Source organism: Dermacentor albipictus, chromosome 8, assembly GCF_038994185.2.
Source record: "Dermacentor albipictus isolate Rhodes 1998 colony chromosome 8, USDA_Dalb.pri_finalv2, whole genome shotgun sequence".
NCBI classification, from domain to species: domain Eukaryota; kingdom Metazoa; phylum Arthropoda; class Arachnida; order Ixodida; family Ixodidae; genus Dermacentor; species Dermacentor albipictus.
The window spans coordinates 94,309,343-94,332,443 of NC_091828.1; the positions used below are offsets into that span (position 1 = coordinate 94,309,343).

Below are 23,101 nucleotides of genomic sequence, written 5' to 3' on the forward strand. Positions count from 1 at the left end.
GTTGTTTTGGGTTCACCGCTTTTATCGTTTTTGCTTTTTTCGCCGCTTTCGACGACCGACTAATATATAGCTTCGTTTGGATGTACTCGACGCGAGCGGATCAATTTCAATTCAATTCAGTTTATTTTTCTTTGATAATAATTTGTACAAAGGAACTGTTGGGCCTGTAGCCTAAAGGCTAGTGTAGGCCCATAGTCATATATGTAGTAGCAGCTACAATGTCATGCGCATATCTACTTTTTTAATGATACAACCTAATACAGTTAGGTGGATACATACAAATAAAACCATAAAAAAAAGAAAAACAGTGCATATCAATCAATGGTAATAAAACAGAACTGTCAGGAGAATACATGCACATACACAATGAAAAAACCGAGATAGCGTATTATACGTAGAAGTGACACATTTGCAAGGGTCTGTGTTGAAGTGTTTAGGCTTTCTGAATAGATCCAGCACAGTATGAAACAGGTGGAGAACCAGACTGACAAAAAATCACGTACGTTTTGATAGGTATAGCTTTTTAACAGCAGACAGTAGTCAGTCGAGTCAGAGTAGACAGTCGAGTCAGTAGTCGAGCTGACCCAACACGACCCTGAATCTTCGAGGAGTCGCATACAGGGACAAGCCGGCCATCTTGCAAGCCGGTCGACCGTACCCGCCTCGACGCCAGCTCGGTCCGATACAATGGCGTATACGTGGACCGGACGCGACCGGCTTTCAGCCAGAAAAGGCAACCCCCCCTACCTGCTTTTGAAAGGTCAATGCAAACGCAGTTCATGCACGCAACGGCAGCACCGGGAGGGCAAGGGGCGCGCGGACGACGCACCTGCGTTCCGACAATGTTCGTGTCATCCTCGCGACCCCGTGTCAACCGGGTCGGCGACCGATCCAGAAGAGGGAACCTTTCTCAAGTGCGACGCTCGCGACTACCTAATTACTCCGTGGCGTTTTAAGTGGCCGCTCGCGCCGGGCCCGTCGAACGTGGACGCACCTTTTTTTTGTCGAGAGCGCGAGGTGTGAAAGGGGGGGCGGCTCCTTTGTTGATTGTTTGTATACTTGCATTGACGAGAAGCGTCAATGTCACTTGGAAGCGGCGGCGCTGCCCGCCCCGAGCCCGCCGTCTGCTTTAGGGACGCTGAAGGTGCAGACACAAAAAGAAAACAAAAAAAAAACTGACGCAGTCGCTTATGTCCCTGACAGTGACTAATCACAACAGCCTCGAATGAAGCTTCAGGGCAGCGCGAGAAGCGATGAAGAGCGGAAAAAGAAATGGCTGTGGCTTAGCTAAGGTTAAGCCCAGGATGCGAAGCATACTAGCCTTTATTTTAGTTGTTGAACCACTGTTTAGTCTGGTGAACTGCTGTTGCTTGGCTATATTTGGTTCGGCTTGACGAAGAAACAACTCATGCAGGCGAGCGCACGAGCTGAGACCCGGCTATGTAGCTACGCGGCCGCAAGCGAGCGCACGAGTTGAGCCTCCGCTTTTGCAGCTGTTATGACGTCGTACGGTAACTACGCGGCCGCGCGCGGCGCAGGAAGGAAGAGCGTGGTTGTGCGGCTAGTATGCTTCGCATAAAACTCAGTGACCTTCCACTCTGTGAAGAAGGATGACCAGCGAAGCTGTGTTATGTGGGCCCCTTAATGGCGAGCTGGACCTCCGGCGCGGGTCGGCCCGGCATTGCACTATCTTCGGTATCGGCCCACGTATGGGGAGCTTTCTCGCTTACCACGCCAATAATGACACGAACATTTCCTTGGACGGTAGAGGTATACAGCTTCGCTGTGAAAAAATTCGCCGATGAGAACAATACTCCCTAATGCCAAATTTGAGCGCAGCTCTATACGTGAAAGAAGTACGCGCGTCAATATTTTGCATTGTGATTATATAGATACACAGTTTATATTGGGAAGGGAACGCTGTGAGCAGCCAGGCTGGCGCGGACAATCAATCTGGTGCGGCACATTGCAAACGGAGCCGAGTGTGGGGCGATTCACATCAGCCCGCTGCAGACGGACGTCCGCTCACGCAGCGCTTTGTTTCCATGTATGGTATCGGTGGACGCGCTCGCCGCGTCGGTGAACAGACGACGGCGCGCTACTCTGGCGCCATCTTGTAGCGGTCGCCGCCGCAGAGCCCGTCTTGCGCGTCACTACGCTTTTCTTCTCACGCTTTCTTCATACCCCCCCCCCCTCCTCCTCCTTCTCCTCCTCGCGCTCTATTCTGTATCGCTGTCTTTCATCCCCGCTGCACTCCGCGTTTTCTCTTTCATCCTTCGCTGTGCAAGTTCCCTCGGTTACGCCAACACTCAACGCAGGAACGAAAAGAGGAACTGCTTCATATGCGGCGTGAGCTCCGCTATTCGCTTGCGCAGACGTCTCATCGAAAGCTGTGTCTGCAGCATTTGGCACGATCTTCTTCGGCGGCTCGGACGCGGGAGCCCGATTGCCAGCCAGCGACAGTAATGGGGGTTCCTCACTCATTCAAATAGCACGCTCTCGCCAGTCCTGCGGCCGGACCGGAATACCAAACGGAAGCTGCCGCTGCACGCATTGTTCCATTCAAGCCATTCAGAGTTCACCGGTGAAACTCGCAACCCCGGCCGTTAGCGCCCCTTCGAACGACTGACCCACGCCGCGCATTAAGAAACGCCTTGCGTATAAGCGACCTTGCTTGGTCGCTTCGCCGTCGGCGACCGTTCATTCATATGCCAGGGAGGTCGTCCGTTTTTAGAAAGGGCGAGTGAAACCGATTCTACGCGAGCGCGCGTTGCCCACTGCGGCGGCAACCGGCGGTAGCCAGCGCGTAGCTACCACCGCCGATACCAGCAGCCATGCGCGTGCGTACACGCACATTCCGCAACCTTCGCTTGTCGCTCAAAAACCGTCGTTGACGTCAGAAGCTTAGCGTTAGGCCAATTGGTCGACACTTGTTTTGCGCTGGAAGAAACGTAGCGCGTAGCTGTGGCCAATAAGCAGCCTAGAGACGGTTGGCTTCTTTAAGTCGCGGGTGTGCCTTCAACCACACAACGCTTACGTGCCAAGCCGGAAGTCTCCCAAGACAATGGCTGGGCGAGCGGGTGAGGAGGAAATAAGAAAGGGGGAAGGGCGAGGGGAACAGTCTCGAATTGCAAGCGGGAGCTATAATTGCTTCCGCGCGCCCGCGTGCGCTCGCGGTATTGATTGGTTGGCGAGCCGGCGTCCGGTGTAACGTATAACACACGCGCACATACCTGGGTTCGCTCGCGGCATATTCAACTCGACGGCCGGACCGTACGGGTCCTCAGCGTGGCCCTGTGTGCTTCTTCCTCCAAGGCCTCGGCGGCGTTCCCGGTACCGCGCTTCGTACGTGATCACTTCGTCGCAGCTCGCACGATATCGGTGAGTAAGTTCCGATGCTACCGCGGAGGCAAGGCACACTAACAGGGACGCGAGTATAGGAACGAAAAAAAAAAGGGGACACAACGCATACGCCGAATTCGTTCCCAGTTGTGCCCGTTGTTCTTTAGCGCGCTTTCCTTTTGGGCACCGTGATTCCCCGACCAACTTGCTCAACATTCTCGCGTTGCGAGACCTGAAGCTGTGCACGGAAATTTCACATGCACGAGCACGCCTATTCCTATGATTGTGACCGAAGGCCGGAGGTTTCGGCATTGGCGCGATTGCTGTATTCGTAGCTGGAATACTGTACAATAAGTATCCAATCACGTTTGTATTGAGTGATTGTGCAACTACGCGGCAGGGGGCGTTGCGATCGGGCATTCGACGAGAGGGCTCGATGCGCTACAGTGGGTAGGCAGGCGCACGGACTCCGCACAGATTGTACGAGTCAGGACGACTGTCTGTACGCACGCCTCCCTATAATTTAATATAAAGAAATAACGGTGTTGTCGTCGACGTCCCTCCGGTCATCGAAGGCAATTATGCGTGGGCAAGGGGCGTGTGTGCATTCCAATGTAATGAACCTGCGCCTACGAGTACTTATGAGATGCTGCGCTAAGTTTGCAAATTAGGTGAATAAGTGAAACCGCCCGACCAGTTGCGCGTACGTGCTGAGTTCGTTGTTAATAATAATAATATATGGGGTTTTACGTGCCAAAACCACTTTCTGATTATGAGGCACGCCGTAGTGGAGGACTCCGGAAATTTAGACCACCTGGGGTTCTTTAACGTGCACCTAAATCTAAGTACACGGGTGTTTTCGCATTTCGCCCCCATCGAAATGCGGCCGCCGTGGCCGGGATACGATCCCGCGACCTCGTGCTCAGCAGCCTAACACCATAGCCACTGAGCAACCACGGCGGGTAAGTGAGTTCGTTGTTGCTGGCAGGCGGATCTATAGCCAAAAGCGCAGTGATGAATACATTTAGTTCAGTTTTAATATATTCATTATAATGCCGGCGTATGTGTGGTTCAGTCCTGAGCTTTGCTTGGCCCAAAAGCAAAGTCGTGGCTTTCTTTTCGTTTACTAACTGCCACAGTTTGCTGGGAAGTGTGGCTGCGCGAGAGTTCGCTACGGTGAAATCGTACAGCTAAAGAATACGGCACTAAACGAGAGAACCATTCATGTAAGTAACAAAATAAAAGTTGTCGAAGCGTTTCGCCATTGGTTGGAACAATAACACATACTATAACAGCATGACGTAAAGTTGCAAATTTATGCATGTCACAGCTATACGTAGTCGCCGCACGACCTGTGTCAATCACGAGTGCATAACCCTCTAATCAAGCTGAAGCAGCGATTTAACACTAAAGCGCGCGAAAAAGTCCTTACTGGGGAAAAATTGCCATTGCATTGACTTAGGTGAGAGCAAATGACATTAAAGGTCGTAGCTGCACAAATGAAAGCTTGCTTCACCGGCGCACGTATAAACTACCACTCATAGTCATCTTTGAGCGGCGAGATTAGAAGGTACACCTATCTTTGTACGCGCTAGTCGGTGCATTGTTTGGTTCGTCCAGTAACGAACGTCCGTAGTGGTCCTTCAGACCCCCTCGAAACCCTCGGAATATCAGCACGCCCATTTCGACGTCTTGAAAACCCCGAAGTGCTTACTATTTTCTCGGATTTCATTTCCCGCAAGGCTAAGCAGACTTTGTGTGCACATCCGACGCTTCTACCCCGTGAGCTCATTGTGGCTAGCTAGAATTTGTCAAATGCTAGACAATAGGGTGCTCTCACAAGAAAATATCCTTGGACCATGGCCTATGCGTTCTTGCACGCAAAAGGCCACAAAAGCGCTTCTGCATTTCTACATTACGTTTCGGATTACATGAACGCTTGTGACAGTGGATGTTCTCTGCGGCTGACTGTTCTCTCTCCTTATCTGTTCTTCCCATTTCCCCTTCCCCCAGTGTAGGGTAGCGAACCGGGCACGCCCTTAGTTAACCTCCCTACCTTTCCCTCTTCGTTTCTGTCTCTCTCTCTTGTCAAATGTGGCGGGCACCGTGGTGGCCGGATTGGAGTTACCGTAACTCTTTGGACAGGACTCGACAACAGTAGCACAGCGAGGTGGCTATGTCGGTTTGCTCGCTAAGCCTTCTTTCTTTTTTTTAGTGCATATTTTTTGTCGCGTGCGAACACAATGAAAAAGATTATGCTCATAGTTCCCACTTATACTCACTTATACTTTCCCACTCATAGTCCCCACTTATATTTAAAACGTAATGTTGATTTAGTACAGTTGAAAATACCCCTTATAATCGGGGGTCGCGGTATTGCTTAAAAGCTACTTTTCAACAATAACTATTGCTACGTGCCCTGAGCAACGTATGACGGCGCTTCGGAATATCGCTTGCAGTCACCGTAAACGGACGCGCGTTCATCGAATTGCACCTGGCGCACGCACGGTCACATCGTGCGGGAGTGTGCACACAATCCAGTTCCCACGAAAAGGCGAGATCAGCTCATCGATTCCGGACACCGCGGGGCTATATATGACGGCGAATCTCATCGGCCGTGCGAAAAACACCCCGCGAGAAAAAAAAACCGCATCCTATAGTCAAATGCTCTCGTTCCCATCGAATCGTGCAGCGATCCGAGGGCGACGAACCCGCAACCCCAGCATGATCTCTTTTCTTATCTTAAAAGTCTTCTCGAAAAACGTCCCTCGAAACGCTCCCAAGTTCGCCGCAACGAGGCTTCCCAAGGCGCACGAAAGTGGGAGGACCTTCCATAGAAACTTTTTGTTGGGCTAGTTGGTGCATTACTCAAGTACTATAGCGCCAAACAGACGACACAAGAAGAGACACGGACGAGCGCTTCGTCCGTGTCTCTTCTTCTTGTGTCGTCTGTTTGGCGCTATAGTACTTCACCTTCCATAGCCGTGGCCGTAGTCCGTCTCACCAATTCCGTGCGGTGCGGCAAAGGCTTATAACAAATGTAAGGGCTCGTGCTCAGCCAATCAACAGCTCGAGCCAATGCCTCCTTTACTAGACGCCAGCCGCATTGCTCGCTTTTCCGTTGCGGCGGCGGTTCCCTTAGTTGAAGTTAGTTCAGCATAAATTCCGTGAGGCGGCGCTCGTTGCCTTTTCAACTTCCGGCGGATGTGGCAGCGGCGGAACGGAACGGAACGTTGAACGGAAGATAGTAGAAGGCGCTTGCCCATTGTGCACTGCAAAACCCTTCCGTGACAGCGTCGCACGGAGACGAGGGCAGGGATCAACGGCGGACATTGGTGGTGGGAGCCCCCTTCTTCGTTTTTTGTTTTTCTAAGAAATCTCTCGTTTTGACTGCATATCTGCGCAGCAAACACAGAAAGGGACAAACGCGCGCAAATAAGAAACAGACTCGCCCAAATTGCCACCTCGTCGAACCACGCATACAGTCGACCACAAAAGCTTACGGACCGCGGGATCCGAAAAAAAAAACACAAAAAGTTCAATATATTCGTAGCCCCGCTACGCAGCTAGGTACCCGCATTTACAGCTTCTGTCGTGATGTACGTTTTACCGCTGCAGGATGCTCGGAAATTCAACGCGTTTTCCGGTGACAAACCGCGGTCCGTAAACTTTCGTGCTCGAGTGCATGCATCTCTTGTTCTGGTTGTCTGACGCGACCGATAGACTTTCACCGCACGGCGCGCAGTTCGTGCAGTGCGAGCGTATAGCTTATAGGTGGGCAACCCAACCTTTCTCGACAGCCCCAGCGTCCCTCAATTGACCCAGATTCTTTTGCTCTGGGAAACACTGTTCCAGCAACCTTTATTCATTCTTTTTTTTTCTTTTTTTTCCTTCTCGAGAGCCATTGCCGTAAAACACGCTCGCCGTGCTTCGCCGGTAGCCGTAGCATCTGCCCCGAAAGTTTCGCAATTCTTGTTTTCGACCACAGCTTTCCTTCCTTCCCCCCCCCCCCCCGTTTTTTTCTCTCTTTTTTAAAACATTCTTCACGGGGAGTAAGTTTTCGTAGAGTCGGGGAAAGCACGGTCAAGAAGCTTCGAATCCACAAAAGCGTTACATGGAGCAACAACAACTAAAAAAAGAAAAAAAAAAGAAGAAAAACCCTGCAACAACGAAATGATGCAGCTAGCGCCACGAATACGTGAGAAGGAGGTCGAGGGAAGTCCGGGTGCTTCGCTCCGGAGAAAACAACGAAATTTAGAAGAAAAAGGTAAAACAAAAAGAACAGAGAATGCGTGACGAGCTACCAGGCGGGACACCCGCCACGAGATTAGATAACAAAAAAGAAAAAATGCTCCGAGAGCAGGAGACCACGAAATGAGAGAGGCTCCATTTAACTCCTCCGCGTTTTTTGTTTTGTTTCGTTTGTTTGCTTGTTTGTTTGGCGTGTTCCCTTTACGATGACCTTCTTCGGGTCTTTCGGCGGCAGTCCGAGGTGGGGGGGGGGGGGGGGGGGCAGCGCGTATATCATTCGAGAAATCCCGGAGGCTTCGAGGAAGCCACGTATTTATAGACTGATGTGTACAAACAAAGACGTGGACGGTGACCGCCTCGCTCGTGTTTGCCGACCCACGAACGATTGGGTGAGGGAAGAAACGCGAGTTAATGACATCTTAGTTGAAATCAAGAAAAAGAAATGGGCATGGGCAGGACACGTAATGAGGAGGGAGGATAACCGATGGTCATTAAGGGTTACGGACTGGATTCCAAGAGAAGGGAAACGTAGCAGGGGGCGGCAGAAAGTTAGGTGGGCGGACGAGATTAAGAAGTTTGCAGGGACGGCGTGGCCACAATTAGTACATGACCGGGGTTGTTGGAGAAGTATGGGAGAGGCCTTTGCCCTGCAGTGGGCGTCCCCAGGCTGATGATGAACATGAATTGTGATTGAAAAATAAATAAATAAATAAAAAAGAAACAACGCGGTGCGGTGACCAGGGGAAATAATCGAGGGAAACTTCGATTGGGGAAATTACCGATCGCAGCATGATGCAATCGCAAGCCGACGTCACGACAATGTGGCGAACCGAACTCTTTAAGCGCTGAAGAGAAAAATAAGCCGAGATGTTTAGTCGAAGTTATCCTCCTACATCGCTTTGCATAAACAACATTCGCGCTTGTCTCCGCCTCGCAACAATATCGAGGCAACCATTTTTACCATGACAGGAGGCGTGGTAAAAAAAAAAAAGGGTGGGGGGGACCTCTTGAAGTTCTTGCAGCGATTCGCCGGGATTTTGACGGGCATCTGCCTGGGCCTAGTTATCATTATTTTTTTTTTTACAAGCACAGATGGACTACGTTGTATCCTTTCAAAGAGCCCCTCCCCCCCCCCCCCCCCTCCAGAAGAACATTAAGTCAGCATGTTTCGGGGAGCTTCTTACTGAACCACGAATGGCATAAATTCGAAGAAACAAAAAAAGTATATTTTAATATCCACCACGCCTCAGTGGCGTACGGGCACGAGAAACTGAAACTGAACTGAAAAGAAAGCAAGTTCAGCCTTCCTCGTCTATTCTTCTAGTAATGAACATCTTGTTAGAAAATTAACGAAGCTTCGATTCAGCGCTTTATCGAGAGAATATATAAGGTCTCCCTGTTAACGTTAGCCAGGCTGTTCAGCGAAAAAAAACAAACGAAAGAACATACACTGTGCAAGACACCATATACGGTATTCTGTCTTAGGACATCTGACAACCGAACTATGCGGTGGCTTTACAACTGTATCTTGCACTGCGTCTTTTAAAATATCTTGTTTTGTCTCAACTTTTAAACCCTAAAAAAAGAAAAGAAGGAAAGGAAACTCGTAATAGCAAGGCCGCATTTCAGGTTTCGTACGACAGGCCTAAGAGGTCCGCCTAGGTTTTCTATCGAATCGGCGTGCGTCGGCAACACCCCTGCAAAGCGCAGGGGTGTTCTTTCGAGAGGGCACGACGTTCGGCCTCTTTATTCCCGTTAGCCCGTTGCGGTTTGTGGAAGCAAGGGGTGGTCCATGGAGCTCGACCGTCTGTGGTAACGCGCTAATGCTTGCGCCTTCTTTGTACGTCCCGTGCGCGACTCACTCAAAGGCGGCGATCCCAGCTTTGCTACCCAGGGAGAGAAAAAATCGAGATAGCTCCTGTCGGACAACGACGTACGGTTCGCCACGTTTATTATATACGGTCCGAAAGTCATTCCGCCAATTCCAGTTCGATACGGTCAGCTGGGCGACTGAGCGTGCTTTTGTTCGGTCATCGCATTACATAAACGGGGAGAGGGGGGGGGGGGGGGCTACTGTTACGGCACCGTTAACACACCTTTTGCGAACGGTATTTGGGCCAATTTTGTTCATTTTAGTACCACGTAGGATTAACGCACACGGCGGCTTTATTTTGTGCCCATTGCATCGCCTTCCTCCCCCGTCTCTCTCCCTCTCTCTCTCTCTCACACACACACACACACACACACACACACACACACACACACACACACACACACACTATAGCTCACTTTGCATTCCGCTTCGACCATGCAGTAAGCATTCCGCTTCGACCACGCTTCGACCTGTAACCTCGTTCTTGGCAGCACGCAGACCCCCACCCCCTGCCTTCCCGCCCCCTCCCGCACTTTTTAACCAGCGCATACCAGCACTGTGTCGACGTCCGTTAGTGCTAGACTGCCCTTCGGCTTCAGCTCGGCGTCGAGCCAGACTGTGTCGCAGAAAAGTGAAGGTGTCTCCGACGGGTGATCGATCCGAAATACGGTCGCTCGAATAGCGATCGTGCTCTCAATGGCGAGCAAGTTTCTTTTAAGGCCTGTCTGAGCCACAAATACACAATGGGCAAAAAAGAATTTAAAAGAAAAAAAAGCGAGAAAGAAAAAGAAAGCAGCGAAGACGAACGCCGACCGGCTTGAGTGCTTGTTTCCACCTTCGTCTACGCGCACACATAAGATAGTTAGCACCGAATCCAAAATAAACAACGCTTTACGGGCTCGGGGTGACCAGTGTTTACGCACCACTGCTTTCGCCGCTTCCTCTGAGTGACGTCAAAATAATAATAATAATAATAAACGCTGCAAAGAACACGAGCTGTCCATACACACAGCAGCGCTCGCTTCGTTCGTCTGCCCCTGGACAAGCTCGTTACTGTACCGCCCTCGACCTTCTTCTGACCGCGAACCCACGTGGCCGCGTAACACGCTGTGTGCTACTGTATATTGCTGTCAGAGGGCTGCCAAGAAAAATAATAAACGCGGCTACGCGGAGAGAGGCGCGATTCGCTTTTGGAAAGCGCGCGCGTAGAAAGGCAGCGAGACATCGAGAGACGACGACGAAAAAAAAAAGAAAACACCAAAATAAAAAGAACCCCCCCCCCCCCCCCTGATTGCGTCGTTTCGGTATTTCCGTGCACCGTGGCAGAATCCGAGGGCGCCAGAAAGGCGGGCGCGGCCTACAGGCCGGATCACTCGACGCGTCGAGTCGGAACTCGACCCGCCGATCACCCGTTCCGACTCGACGACCGCCTTTGTACGTGCCTCTCTTGCCGAGTGGGTTAGGCAAGGATGCACGTTGAACCTCGCCCTACACGTGCAGGCGAGGTGACCGAACTCGTCTCGTCGATCGCTCGATACCCCCCTATATATATATATATATATATATATATATATATATATATATATATATATATATATATATATATATATATATATATATATATACACGAACACCCACTGGCTGCTTACGTGAACCCGACGACCGGATTTCTGTCCCGACAAGCCGACTCGACCCATCGGGTCGAGCAGGCACGGGCATAACTTACAAAGCGGCGCAGGCATACACGCTATTGTTAACAGCAGACGGGGCACGAGACGAGAAGACGACATCACAGGCGCTATTCCACACCAGTACGACAAGCTGCTGTTATTAAAAATTAAATTATCGCGTCTTACGTGCCAAAACCACTTTCTGCTTATGAGGAACGCCGTAGTGGGCGACTCCGGAAATGTCGACCACCAGGGGTTCTTTAAGGTGCACCTAAATCAAAGTACCGCGGGTGTTTTCGCATTTCTCCCCGATCGAAATGCGACCGCCGTGGCCGGGATTCGATCTCGCGACCTCGTGCTCAGCAGCCCAACACCATAGCCACTGAGCAACCGCGGCGGGTAAGCTGCTGTTCTAGCGAGGCACACACGAACACGCGTCCGATATAGCGAAGAGAAGTAGTAAGCTCAGATATAGTGAATTTACCAGTAGTGAAGCGTTCGATGAGTCTTGGGTAGATTTCGGGTATTGGCGAAGCAGACCTAGCGATGTCTTATTTGAGAAAGAAAAAAAAAAAGGAGTATTCCTAGGACAACCCTGCGGGGAACTTTAGAAATTTACAGTAGACCCACACGTCATCAGGCAATCGGAAATAAATTATGATGATGGGCTGTGTCACGATTTATTTATGCTCACGTTCCTACACTTCATATACGGCGCGCCGCCACATCGACCCGGGTGCTCGACCAGCGTGTATTGTATGTACACGTATACTTTCGTGAATGTATGGTGCGGTTTATCGACGCAGAACGTAAAACCAACGCGTTCCCGAGAGCGGCTAAAGAGGGTTGAATCTGCGACTGCAACAACAACAATAATAAAGAAGTTAGATGACGTCACGACGTGAGTGCGGCGAACGCATTTCTACGTACATACTTTCCTTCCCTGTTTCGCCTCCGATGATCGTTTGAAAGTGAAATACGTCGAGTACCTTCAGTAACGAAAAAAAAAATAATGCATATCCAACGACGCGTTGGGAATGCACGTGAAGTGAGGCTTTAGCCGAAACAGCGTGTATTACTTCCCACAAAGAAATAACAACGATGGCCACAATCACATTCACTTTCATCCCTGTCGTGAAGAACTTCATGAGCGATGTTGGATGGGATGGATGGATGTTATGAGCGTCCCCTTTGGAACGGGGCGGTGGGTTGCGCCACCAAGCTCTTGCTACTATGCTGCCTAATATCCTACCTAGGTTAACCACAGAAAAAAGAAAAGAAGAACACTATGAACTACCACGTCCAAATTTTCTGATCCCCTATTGCGAACTGTGTTTTTTGTGCGTCTCCGTCTTCTGTCGTTTCCCTACTTTTCTTCAACCAATCCTCCAGTCGCCTCTTACTAATGTCTATTGCGGACCTGTTTGCTTTACCACTGCTCCCGCTGAACCCAAGGGCTTCAAGGAGGCCAGTGGTGCCTAAATCGACCGCTGGATAGTTTGCCCGCCACAAAGGCGACATCTTTATTCTCGCGCAATTTTTCTCAGGTTTATGCGCTATTCTGCTCGACGCAGAAATTTTTCTCAGGTTTATGCGCTATGCTGCTCGACGCAGAAATTTTTCTCAGGTTTATGCGCTATGCTGCTCGACGCAAAAATTTTTTTTCAGGTTTATGCGCTATGCTGCTCGACTGCGTCGATTAGCATAGCGCATAAATCGGGCGGATGCGACAGCATGAGCAAGAATCCGGGAAGTTTCACAAAGCGAGCTTCAGTTCGAGGGGAAAAAAAAAGAAACGTCGCTGACGTTACATTCGTCATGTTGGCTCTCCGGTCGCATTATAAAAAACGCGGACGTTAGACGGACATTTAATGAATAGCCCGGGACTTTCCGTAGATCGCGTGGTTTTAGAATAGCGCGGCTCCGCCTGTCGTTTCATCTTTTTTTATTCCAGTTCAGTTTTTTTTTTCCCATGTTCTCAAACGTCATCTCGTCGTGCTGAAGGTGGTTAGATTTCCCTGCGGTTTCTCGGGTGTTCACAGACAAGCGCCCGGTTTGTGGCGTCGCTGCGAGAATTTATGGAGAAGTCTATGCGTACATATATATGTGTGTGCATATACTATATTTATACTAAACGGGTTACGGCGGCTTCACGGTCAAGCGAGCCGTGAATCTTGCTTGCGTGGGGGGTTACCGCGCGAGCGGGGGCGGTTTCTCGGAACGTCGAAAGCAAGGAACGCCGCAGGAAAGAAGAAAGCAGACAGAAAGAAAGGGGTTAACCGGCCTGCGCCAGGTAATTTAGGAAGACTGAGGATCGTGCTGCATGCTAAACTGCGTACTGTCCGGCTTCGGTCCGCTAAAAATAAAAAGAAAGTACGGAGGATCGAGCGTCGATCGAGGGGCCTTTTTTTACGGTCGCCAGTCTGGAGCCCACGTTGGTTCGCCATCAATGGCCTGGCTGTAAAAATAGACGGCGCTACATGCGAGACGAAATACGGTGTGTTCGAAGTGTGTACATCGTGCAGGTTCTTACCAAAAAAATAAAAATAAAAAAGGACTTACTGGACGGGAAACTCTGGTGCCTGCGCCTCTTCAGCTGGCGCGTAGGAACTATGATTTTTTTTTTTTTGTCTAGCCATATTGCTTATGGTCTTGAAACTTTCATGGCTGCGTGTTTTTTTTTTTTCTTCTCTTATGCTTCAATCTGTGTCAATTTCAAAGAACGGCGTAGTATTTTTTTTCAATACGCCCCGGCAACGTGACGAAGTCTCAGCGCACGTGCGAAGTCGTTTTCAAACTGTTGCGTGTACAACGCGATACTTTTGTCGAAAATGATAAACTTGCAAAGTCATCTTGAAGCGAGAAAGCATCAAGTTTAGGCAAATCCGCGTAGCTGCCCATCATTCCCATGCTTGCTGAACCATCATGCTTGCAGCCCCCCCCATAGACAATGGCACGCCTGAGTTCCCTCTAGTAACTGTTGCGTGAAACTCTACGTGGCCTCCGAGGTCACGCGGCGCGAGCACAATCCTACTACTAGGGATCTTTTTTTTTTTTTTTGGCGCCGTAAATGTAATAAATTGCCGCGGTTAAAATTCTTTAAGGAACTTTAAGGAACTTTAATTCTTTAAGGAATCCCAAGGGGGATAAATGTCCCTTCGCTTCTCGCTGCTTCTAAAAGCAGATACCGAAGAGCTCATGAGTGAGCCAACCAGGTGCACCAAAGCCACTTTTCCAGACAAAGCACACAGTCTTAAGAGGAAGCTTTAGCTCGGGCCCAACTCCGACGCGGCCTATTCAAATACATGTAAAACGCAAAAACGTTTTTATGAGATAACCCCTGGACCGATTTTGATGAAATATGTTGCATTTGAAAGAGAAAGATAAATTCTAGTGACTGTTGGAAGCAGAATTTCGATTTAGGGCTTGAATTTTCTTTAAACGATTTTCGAATATTTGACCGTTTGAAAAAAATAGAAGCACGAAGTTTACAAAGTTATAGCTCTGCATCAAGAACTGATATCGCGGTTCTGTAAACGGTATCCATTAGATCATTCAAAGCGGACAAATTCAATATGTCATTTTACATCTTACATGAATTCATTACGTTGGTTATAACGGTTTTGCAAAAGTTGTATTTCCCTGTGATTAAATTTTTTTATATTCATGTGTGACATATCAATTTTGTCCGCTTTAGATGTACTATTAGATGCTATTCACATAATTGTATTATCATTTTTAGTGGTTGAGTTACAGAGTTGTAAACTTGATAGTTTCGTTTTTCGAAAATTTTCGATTTTTGCCAATTTTTAATAACAAATTGACGATCTAACTCAAAAATTCGAAACCAACAGTCACTAGATTTTCACTTTGTCTTTTAAATGCAACAAACCTTGTCAAATTTAGTGCAGTGGTTGCCGAGAAAAACGAATTCTCCTTTTACATGTATTTAGATGGGATCACTGGAGCTAAAGCTTCCTCTTAAGCTCTGATATCGTTTTGGAAAATCTGAGGTGTTTTTTTTTTATCACATTCCGACCGTCGGCTAGCCAGCGCAGGAGCTTACTTAAAGCTATAGTTACGAAAGAAAAAATAACCGTGGGGTGTAAGGACAATTAAAACATCAAAAAGGCAAAACTAGGATAAAATAATCATTACTTCGCAACCTTTACTAAACATAAGAGAGGCCAAATGGCTGACGAGCTTGTAAAAACAAAAAAAAAAAATCTTTACAGCTCTGTGAGACTGTTCGTCGATTAAAACAGCAACAGCTTTTCAGTAATGCGAGCCCCCGGCTTTTCCCGGTGAAAATATGTTGGCATTTCCTCCAACTGGTTGCGGAACCACAGCGTGGGCGCTGCAACTGTGCACTGTAAAAATAAGTGGAGAAAAGCTTCGCATAACCCTGTCCTCTCTGCTTGCGGTGACGTCATCGTGGACACCATGGTAGTGAACTGTACCAGCCCTGGAAGTTATACAAGCTGGCGTATTTATTGTCTTACTCGTAACAAGCCGCATGTATTATGTGAACGACGACGTCCATGCAATGTGTTGTACTTGCGGTATTGTGCACAGTTCCATTCAGTCACGTTTTACGCAACAGCAATAAACTCTGCGCAGATAACCATCGCAAAAGTTACTTTGTCGCTGCTTAGATTATGACGTTTCTAGACGCGCTCGGCGTCCTGCACACTGCACGGAACTGCCGCAGCGAAGCGCGCACGTATAATATCGGCTGCCGAGGCTTCCTTGCCTGCGTTTAGGCGCTTCTCGTCGTGTTTTTTTTTGTTTCTTTCGCCCTATCCAATAATTCAAGTTCGGCCGAGCATGTGTTACATAACGCGGTAGTCTGTGGGGTCCAGTCGCAACGTTTTTCGGGGGGAGAAGAAATGGCGGAGAGGTCACGGGTACGGGCGCCTCCTGCCGACCGGGATGCTTACCAAACCATGGCCGGCACGGCCGTTTATAACCACGGCAGCAGCGGGTTCTCGCAGAATCTCGCCCGCTCCGTACCTCCATCGCGGCCACGCCTGTAGCCGCTGGGATAAGGGTCATATCGAACACCACGCCGGCTAGCGGAATAAAAAAAAAAAAAAAAAAAGGTGGGGGGGAAGAAAAATGAGCAACAAGAAAGCGGGCCACACGCTAACGATCGCTTAGCATCTCGGCGGACCGTGTCAGTGGGTTACACACGGGCGAAGCGTTGCGAATTTGGGGGCCCGTATTTGGTTCGTGAGCAGACGAGAGAAACATGTAGATAGGGCGAAGTATCTGTTTCGTCTGCCTCTGCGTTGCGGAAACAGACGAAAACGGCTTGGCTCGTTAGCAGACGATACATCAGCTAGGACTAAGTCTGTGTCGTCTGCTTCTCATTATAGGAACAGTTGAAAACGGCTTCGGGCACCAGATGACCACCAAAGGTATAGACGACAGGCATCGGAGAGTGCTGGACAAGCAGATAGCAGAACAGGTTGTTCGACTCGTGGTCAGACAAGTGAACAGACACGAATTACGTTGGAAAAACGAGACACGCAAGCAGACGACGCGAGCGCTCGTGTCGACACCTATCTTGTTTGTCTTCTGTTTCGTATAATTAGCGCATTTAATTTCTCGGATCGTGCGCCAGCTGTCAGCGCTAAGCGCACCTAAGTCACAGCGGGGCTACTTATGAAAATTCTTAAGAGCAGTGCAATACAGATAGATACAAGAGTTTTCTTTCTTTTCCTTTTCTACGGGAGCGCATAATTCGCGCCACTGTTAATTCCTGATTACGTTTTTAATCTCCTGAAATGCCTTCGGCATTGACGGGCTTGAATTTCGCAGTTGGAACATATACCACACCTTATAATTAAATTAAACAATTAAGTAGTTAACATTTCATACGTGTTGGACAGAATAAAATATTAGATGATGAGTTACCCGGCGGATACAGCACATTTTCTCATGTCCACCTGCTCCAATATGCTGCCGAAAGAAAGAATACTATAAAGGGGAGATAGTATGAACTATGGTCCATGGGAGGTTTTAATTCGAAGTACGGTGTTTCTCACGGTCTCAGTGTTACCCGGGGACGCGATACCCAACCAACCAACCAACCAACCAACCAACCGATGAATGAAACATTCAAAAGAAAGATGCCACTAAACAATCCTCTGTTGGAAAAAACGCTGATTGGGCAAAGTCATATCGCACAGCATCACCCGGCAGGATCCTGACCTTGCAGGTAAACCCTTCGTGATCATTATAAGCGCCCCGTCGAGCCAACGGAAATAAATGCGGCTTAATTGAGGGGTGAACGGTTGCGACAGGCCTGTTTGCCGGGCACACAGGCGCTTACGTGTATACCCTTAATTCCTGCTTGGGAAAAAAAAGAAGAAAGAAAAACAACGCCGGGACGTGTACGACCGAGCCAGGAACCGCGCGAGTCACGTGACTGCTAGCACGTGGGAAAAAGCCCGGCCGTTCGCTCCTTCTGCACGTGCCCGCCATGCCGCGATGTTATCGGCGTGTCTTACAGCCGATGCGCGTCGTAGGTATAGCAGCTGTGTTTGTCGCCGACGGCTCGAGCTACTATAAGCGACCCGCGTGCAAGTCTGACGCGCTACGTAGCAGTTTTTTTTTTTCTTAGCGCAAACAACACGCACACGTTTGGCACGTGAGCCACCGCCTCCTGTTTGCTTCGCTCTGCGATGGACGTCACGACGAGTTAAAAATGTTTCACGGCGCCCTTGGCTGTTGCCACGTTTCCCGACCTTGTTTTCCACAGTTTCTGTACCTTCGCTGCCGCTGCAGAGCGTCGCAGCCATCAAAGACTATTGACCACAGACTACGTCCTACGGTGTAGTCTTAGAATGCTGCACTCAAGTTCCGCCATATTGTCAAATTCTGCAATGGCGGCGTTTTCAGCCAATCAGATGGGCCGTAGCAGTCGTACGGGCCAATCAGAGCAGCCAAGATGGCGAATTCGACTGCGTCCGTGCACGGTAGCACCATTACTTATAAATTATATCGAGCAGACAACGCTCAAACTGGAAGCACGCTATCGCTGTCGATTTCGTTTTAAAACTGCGTGTGCTTTGCAACTCGGCACCCATGGGCTGGCTGGCGCTTGTAAGCAAATGGACCGAGTGCCATCCGTGTTATGCTTGGAAGCACCGTGTTTGTCAAACGACAGAGTCGGCAGTGTTTACTTTTGCAGATTCGTTAGGCTAACAGATACACACAAATCAATGCCCGGAAGCGCGCCGTGTCAACTGCCCCAATACGCCATCAGAATCACGCGCATCACGGCGAAGCCAAGAAAATGCAACGTACTTGGGAGACGACCTCAAATGCGGCTGGGGTTGACTTGACTGGAGCTCAGCCTCGGTGCTCGATTCAAAATGATCCAGTAGCTATTAAGTGCGTAAAACTGGTAAAGGTACAAAATTATACAGGTGTCACGAAATCACCTAACACAAGGCTCGTACGTATACGCCGAGACCGTGACGTATCGGAGACGGCCGTCACTCCGAATGAAAGAGAGAAAGGCAAACAAAAAACGAAAAAGAGCGCTTCGCGTAGCCTGCACTATAGCATCGAATTCACGGCCGCAGCCTGACGTGACGACGGATAATTGTGCAACACTTCGGTCACTATTCTGCTACCGTGACTTGACATCGGTTACCGCGCCTGCACAGTTAACTGTGAGCTTTAGAAGAGTACTGATGCGAAAATCTTGCGTAGTTTTTTTATTATTATTTTCGTTTTATTATATTCGCGTGTGGGAAGCCGGACACGTCGTGGAGGCACACACACACACACGCACGCACGCACACAATATGCTCCGGACCACCGCCAGTTGCTCCCCGGAGAGGCATGATTTGTTGAAGACCTTGCAGTGGGGTGAACGCGGTTTAAATCGTGGATCCGGGAGACCTCAAAGAGGCGCTACGTAACGCTAACGCATTTTTCTCGCACTTATCGCTGAATCGCCACCTGACTCTTTATGTGCCTGTCGACCAGTGGCGTAGCAACAGGGGGGGGGGGGGGGGGGGGTTGCCCGGGGGCCGTGGGCCCCGGGTGCAAGGGGCCAGTGGGAGGGGGGGGGGGTGTCTTATATATGTGAAGGCACCCCTCTTTCCGCCGGCTACAACTGGGGGGCGGGTGACAGACGACCTATCTACGCCACTGCTGTCGACTCCACGGTTACAACGCGAAGCCTCAATTCCTCCTGGCACCATTTATTTTATATGACCCATTCAAAACGTGTTAAGTGCAACACGAATTCAGACGTGAGAAGAAAAAAAAAACTAAAAATTACGGCTGTCACGTAATCGTCCGATGGCGGAGGTGACGGTCACGTGATATCACAAACAACCGGGCGCCGTGGTCTAGCACTAGGTTGAAGGTGTGGTTGAAGGCCACACGCGGGTGCTACATTCTGGGCATTGCCAAATCCCGCAATGTTGTCAAATTTGGCAATGACATTTTTTCTGACCACTAGGGGAGGCCCCTAGAGGGCTGCTGTACGGCCTCTCTGATTGTCTCAAAATGCCGCCATTACCAAATCTGACAATGTGGCGGAATTTGGCAGTGCCCAGAACCCGCGTGTCGCCAAAAAGCTGCGCGCTTCGATTTCGCGGCCCAAGTGTGACGCTGCACTTGACGCGTGTACATTGAAGTGGTCGCATTAAAAGTTAACGCAATGAACTACTTGTTGCGTCATCGAGGAATGGAGGCTCCTATATCTAGCGTATTAGTGGGTCAACAGCTATCCAATAAAGACGACACGAATGCCTCTTTTTTTATGCGAAGCATATTACGAGAGCTCAACCCAGCTCCTCAGGCGCGGCGGTGTCGCCATGAAACCACGTGACACCGTGACGTCACGACAGAGGAGAAGTGGCTTTGGCTCAACTCTTGCAAGACGGGCTGGGTGGGAATCGAACCAGGGTCTCCGGAGTGTGGGACGGAGACGCTACCACTGAGCCACGAGTACGATGCTTCAAAGCGGTATAAAAGCGCCTCTAGTGAATGCGGTGTTGCCTTAGAAACGAGCTGTTTCTAAGGCGTGCGTCTCTTGCTCAGGCGCACATTTCGTTGCCGCGCCGAACGCTGCTTTGCTCGACGCTCACCGCGTCCAATGCGGGGCGCGTAGTCGCTGCGCCGTAGCCCATTGTCTTACACCCCTTGGCGGGTCGACGGGAACGCTGTCGCGTTCCACTCTTGAAGGCGAAGCAGTAATGCATGAGTTGTTTCTTCGTCTAGCCGAACCAAATATAGCCAAGCAACAGCAGTTCACCAGGCTAAACAGTGGTTCAACAACTAAAATAAAGGCTAGTATGCTTCGCATCCTGGGCTTAACCTTACCTAAGCCACAGCCATTTTTTTCTGTCAGCACTCCTTTAAGTTATACACACACAGGTGTGACACGAACTTGCGTGTTACCGTAATTGTTGACGGAGAAAACCGCCCGCAGCAAGACGCTGCTGAAACCGAGGACAAGGTTGCGACCCTGGCCGCATTTCAATGGCGTCGAAGCGCAAAAAAGACGCCCGTTTATTTATGTACAGGCGCACGCTTGAAAAAAAAAAAAAACCAACACGAGTCCGGAGTGTCCCACTACGGCATGCATCTCATAATCGCTTTTGGCACGTAGAACCGGAGATTTCCCTTTTTAAATGAGAACACCAACGTACGGCACCTTATACAATAGACGAATGTCTTGATTGTCCCCTGCTTGAATTCTGCTCGCGTGTGTAAGTGTGTGTTTGTCCACTTTTCAACGCTTGAGGACGAGCGTCATATGGTATCAGATGCAAATCACACCAGAAGTCTCCCGATTGATCGATATGCCCCAGCTATAACGCCGCCGAAGGCTGATAAACAACCGTGACCGGCAATCGCATCGCGCAACATGGCGGGCGCCATATCTCTGAAATCGTATTCGCGTGATCGAAAAACAAATACTCTTGAGTTACGAGTGTGTACGCATTAAATACGCCAGCGGCATATATGCTCACTTCTGGCGCATCGCCAAATCAAAACGTCGCTCGTTCAAATGGTATTGGCGGAAATAGGCGCGTCTTCTGGGAGATGTTTTCACGAACAAAACATCCGCAGGACGTGTTGAATGCTGTGGAAGCTGCCGCGGGAAAAAAAACTTTCACAAGACTCTCTAAAGGATATGTGACGCGTGGGCTTACGTTCTGGTCGATGTGCGGAGGAGAAATCACGGCCGGCTCATTTCAATAAACTTGAAAAAAATTAGCACTGTCGGACGACCGGTTTCGTCGACGTCTGTTCGACGCAACGGACGCAGAGTTTCCGAAGTTTCCCGCCCGTTGGAGTCCGCTAAATGTAACCGTACGAAAAGGCACAGCGGATGATTCGGACAAACTGCCACCAAACCGCAGAAGTCCGTAAAATAAGTAACAAACTCACAGCCGATTAAACGACTTTAGTTCTTCAAAAAGAAAACAAAATTAAAGAGCGAGAAATGCTCACCGTGCCAACTTTTATTTTCGAACGCGTATCCGCTCACTGTTGCCAGACGCGCACCCGCGGCGGGATATTTTGATTGTTGGCACTTGGTTGTCACGTTTTACGCTTGACTCGTGACGAACTTTCACGTCAACTCATTCATCCGAGGTAGTGAGGCCTACTGTATAAACTAGCTCTTTACGATGCGGCGTCCTAAGGTCCTACTTAAGCCTGTCGTTATGTTTTTTTTTTACAGGAGCCATGGGGAGGCAGCTGGCAGGCGGCGGGGCCGCGACGTCCCATCCCGTCCCGGCGGCCGTCACCGTCCTTCTGCTCCTGGTCATCGCCATCCTGGGCAGCCATCCTTGCCGAGGACAAGGGGACACCGAGGCGAGCCTGGTGCGATGCAACGACACCTGCGCCCCTAGGCCTTCCACGCTCGCCGTCGACCACGAAAACGGCAGCAGCGGCAGCGGCAACTGGTCCGGCGCGACGCCGTACTCGTACCCGGACAACCCGTTCCAGCGCTCCAACGTGTGCCGCTGCGACGCGGCGTGCGTCAAGTTCGGAGACTGCTGCCGCGACGCGCCCGCGCTCCTGGAGGCCACGTCGGACGGCAGGCGCCCCGCGGTCGAGTGGGAGTGCGTGCGGGTGCGGAGCGACATGCAGGCGACCTGGGTCCGGCGCGCCTGCAGTCCCAACTGGGACGGACCCGACGAGGTGCGCGTCCAGTGCGAGCGCGGCGCCGACGCCCGCATCACCGACCCGAACGGCATGGCCCCGGTGACGTCGCCGCGGACCAACGTGACGTACGCGAACGTCTACTGCGCCGCCTGCAACGACGACCTGAACGACACCCGCCGCTGGCAGGTGAGGAGTTTCTCGAAAGCCGTTTCTTTTTGTTTGTGTGCATACAGTCGGCCGAAAAGATGTTTGCGGGACACGCATGGGATATGCGAAGAAAGCTGTGGCTGGGCTAAATTTGTGGCGGTGGCCATATATGGCGATCTGCTGCCATGCACAAGGTCACAGGAAAAATGGAGGGGAAAAAACAAAAATGCGTGTGTACTTGGATTTGGGTGGTCAAACTTTATCCGAAGCCCCCCTCCCTCCCCGCCCCAAACTAAGGTGTCTGTCGCATCCCCATCCTTGGGACGCTAAACCCAATCAATCAATCAAACAATCAATCAATCAATCAATCAATCAATCAATCAATCAATCAATGAAATTCAACGCTTCAATCTGGAGTACTTTTTACAGCCTTACATAGTGAGTGACCCATTAAGTTAAAAGCATGGTCATGCCTTAACAGAGTAGACATTCGCATTTCTTGTCACACTCGTGACCCGCAGACTTTTGTAGCCGACTGCATTTGCACTTAGCACCAGCGTATAGAGGAACACCTAACCTGATGTATTGAAACAGCAGCTCCTGAAAAAGTGCCGTATGACCTCATTAACTTTAGATTTTCTACGTAGTTTTCAAGCTGGAGAATCCTCTT

The 23,101-nt window shown here is 50.0% G+C and overlaps 1 protein-coding gene across 3 annotated transcripts in view; it reads left to right on the forward strand.

Moving 5' to 3' along the window:
• LOC139048860 (uncharacterized) overlaps positions 1-23,101 on the forward strand; it is a 75,768-nt gene that overhangs the window by 49,294 nt on the left and 3,373 nt on the right. The window contains exons 1-2 of one of the 3 annotated variants that reach the window (XM_070523740.1): positions 3,250-3,381; positions 21,857-22,470. In XM_070523740.1, coding sequence (XP_070379841.1) covers positions 21,862-22,470 — 609 coding nt within the window. In that variant the 5' untranslated portion in view covers positions 3,250-3,381; positions 21,857-21,861. Of the gene's footprint in view, positions 1-3,249; positions 3,382-21,623; positions 21,769-21,856; positions 22,471-23,101 lie in introns of those variants that run through there. The other 2 variants (XM_070523738.1, XM_070523739.1) reach the window with 2 other exon arrangements.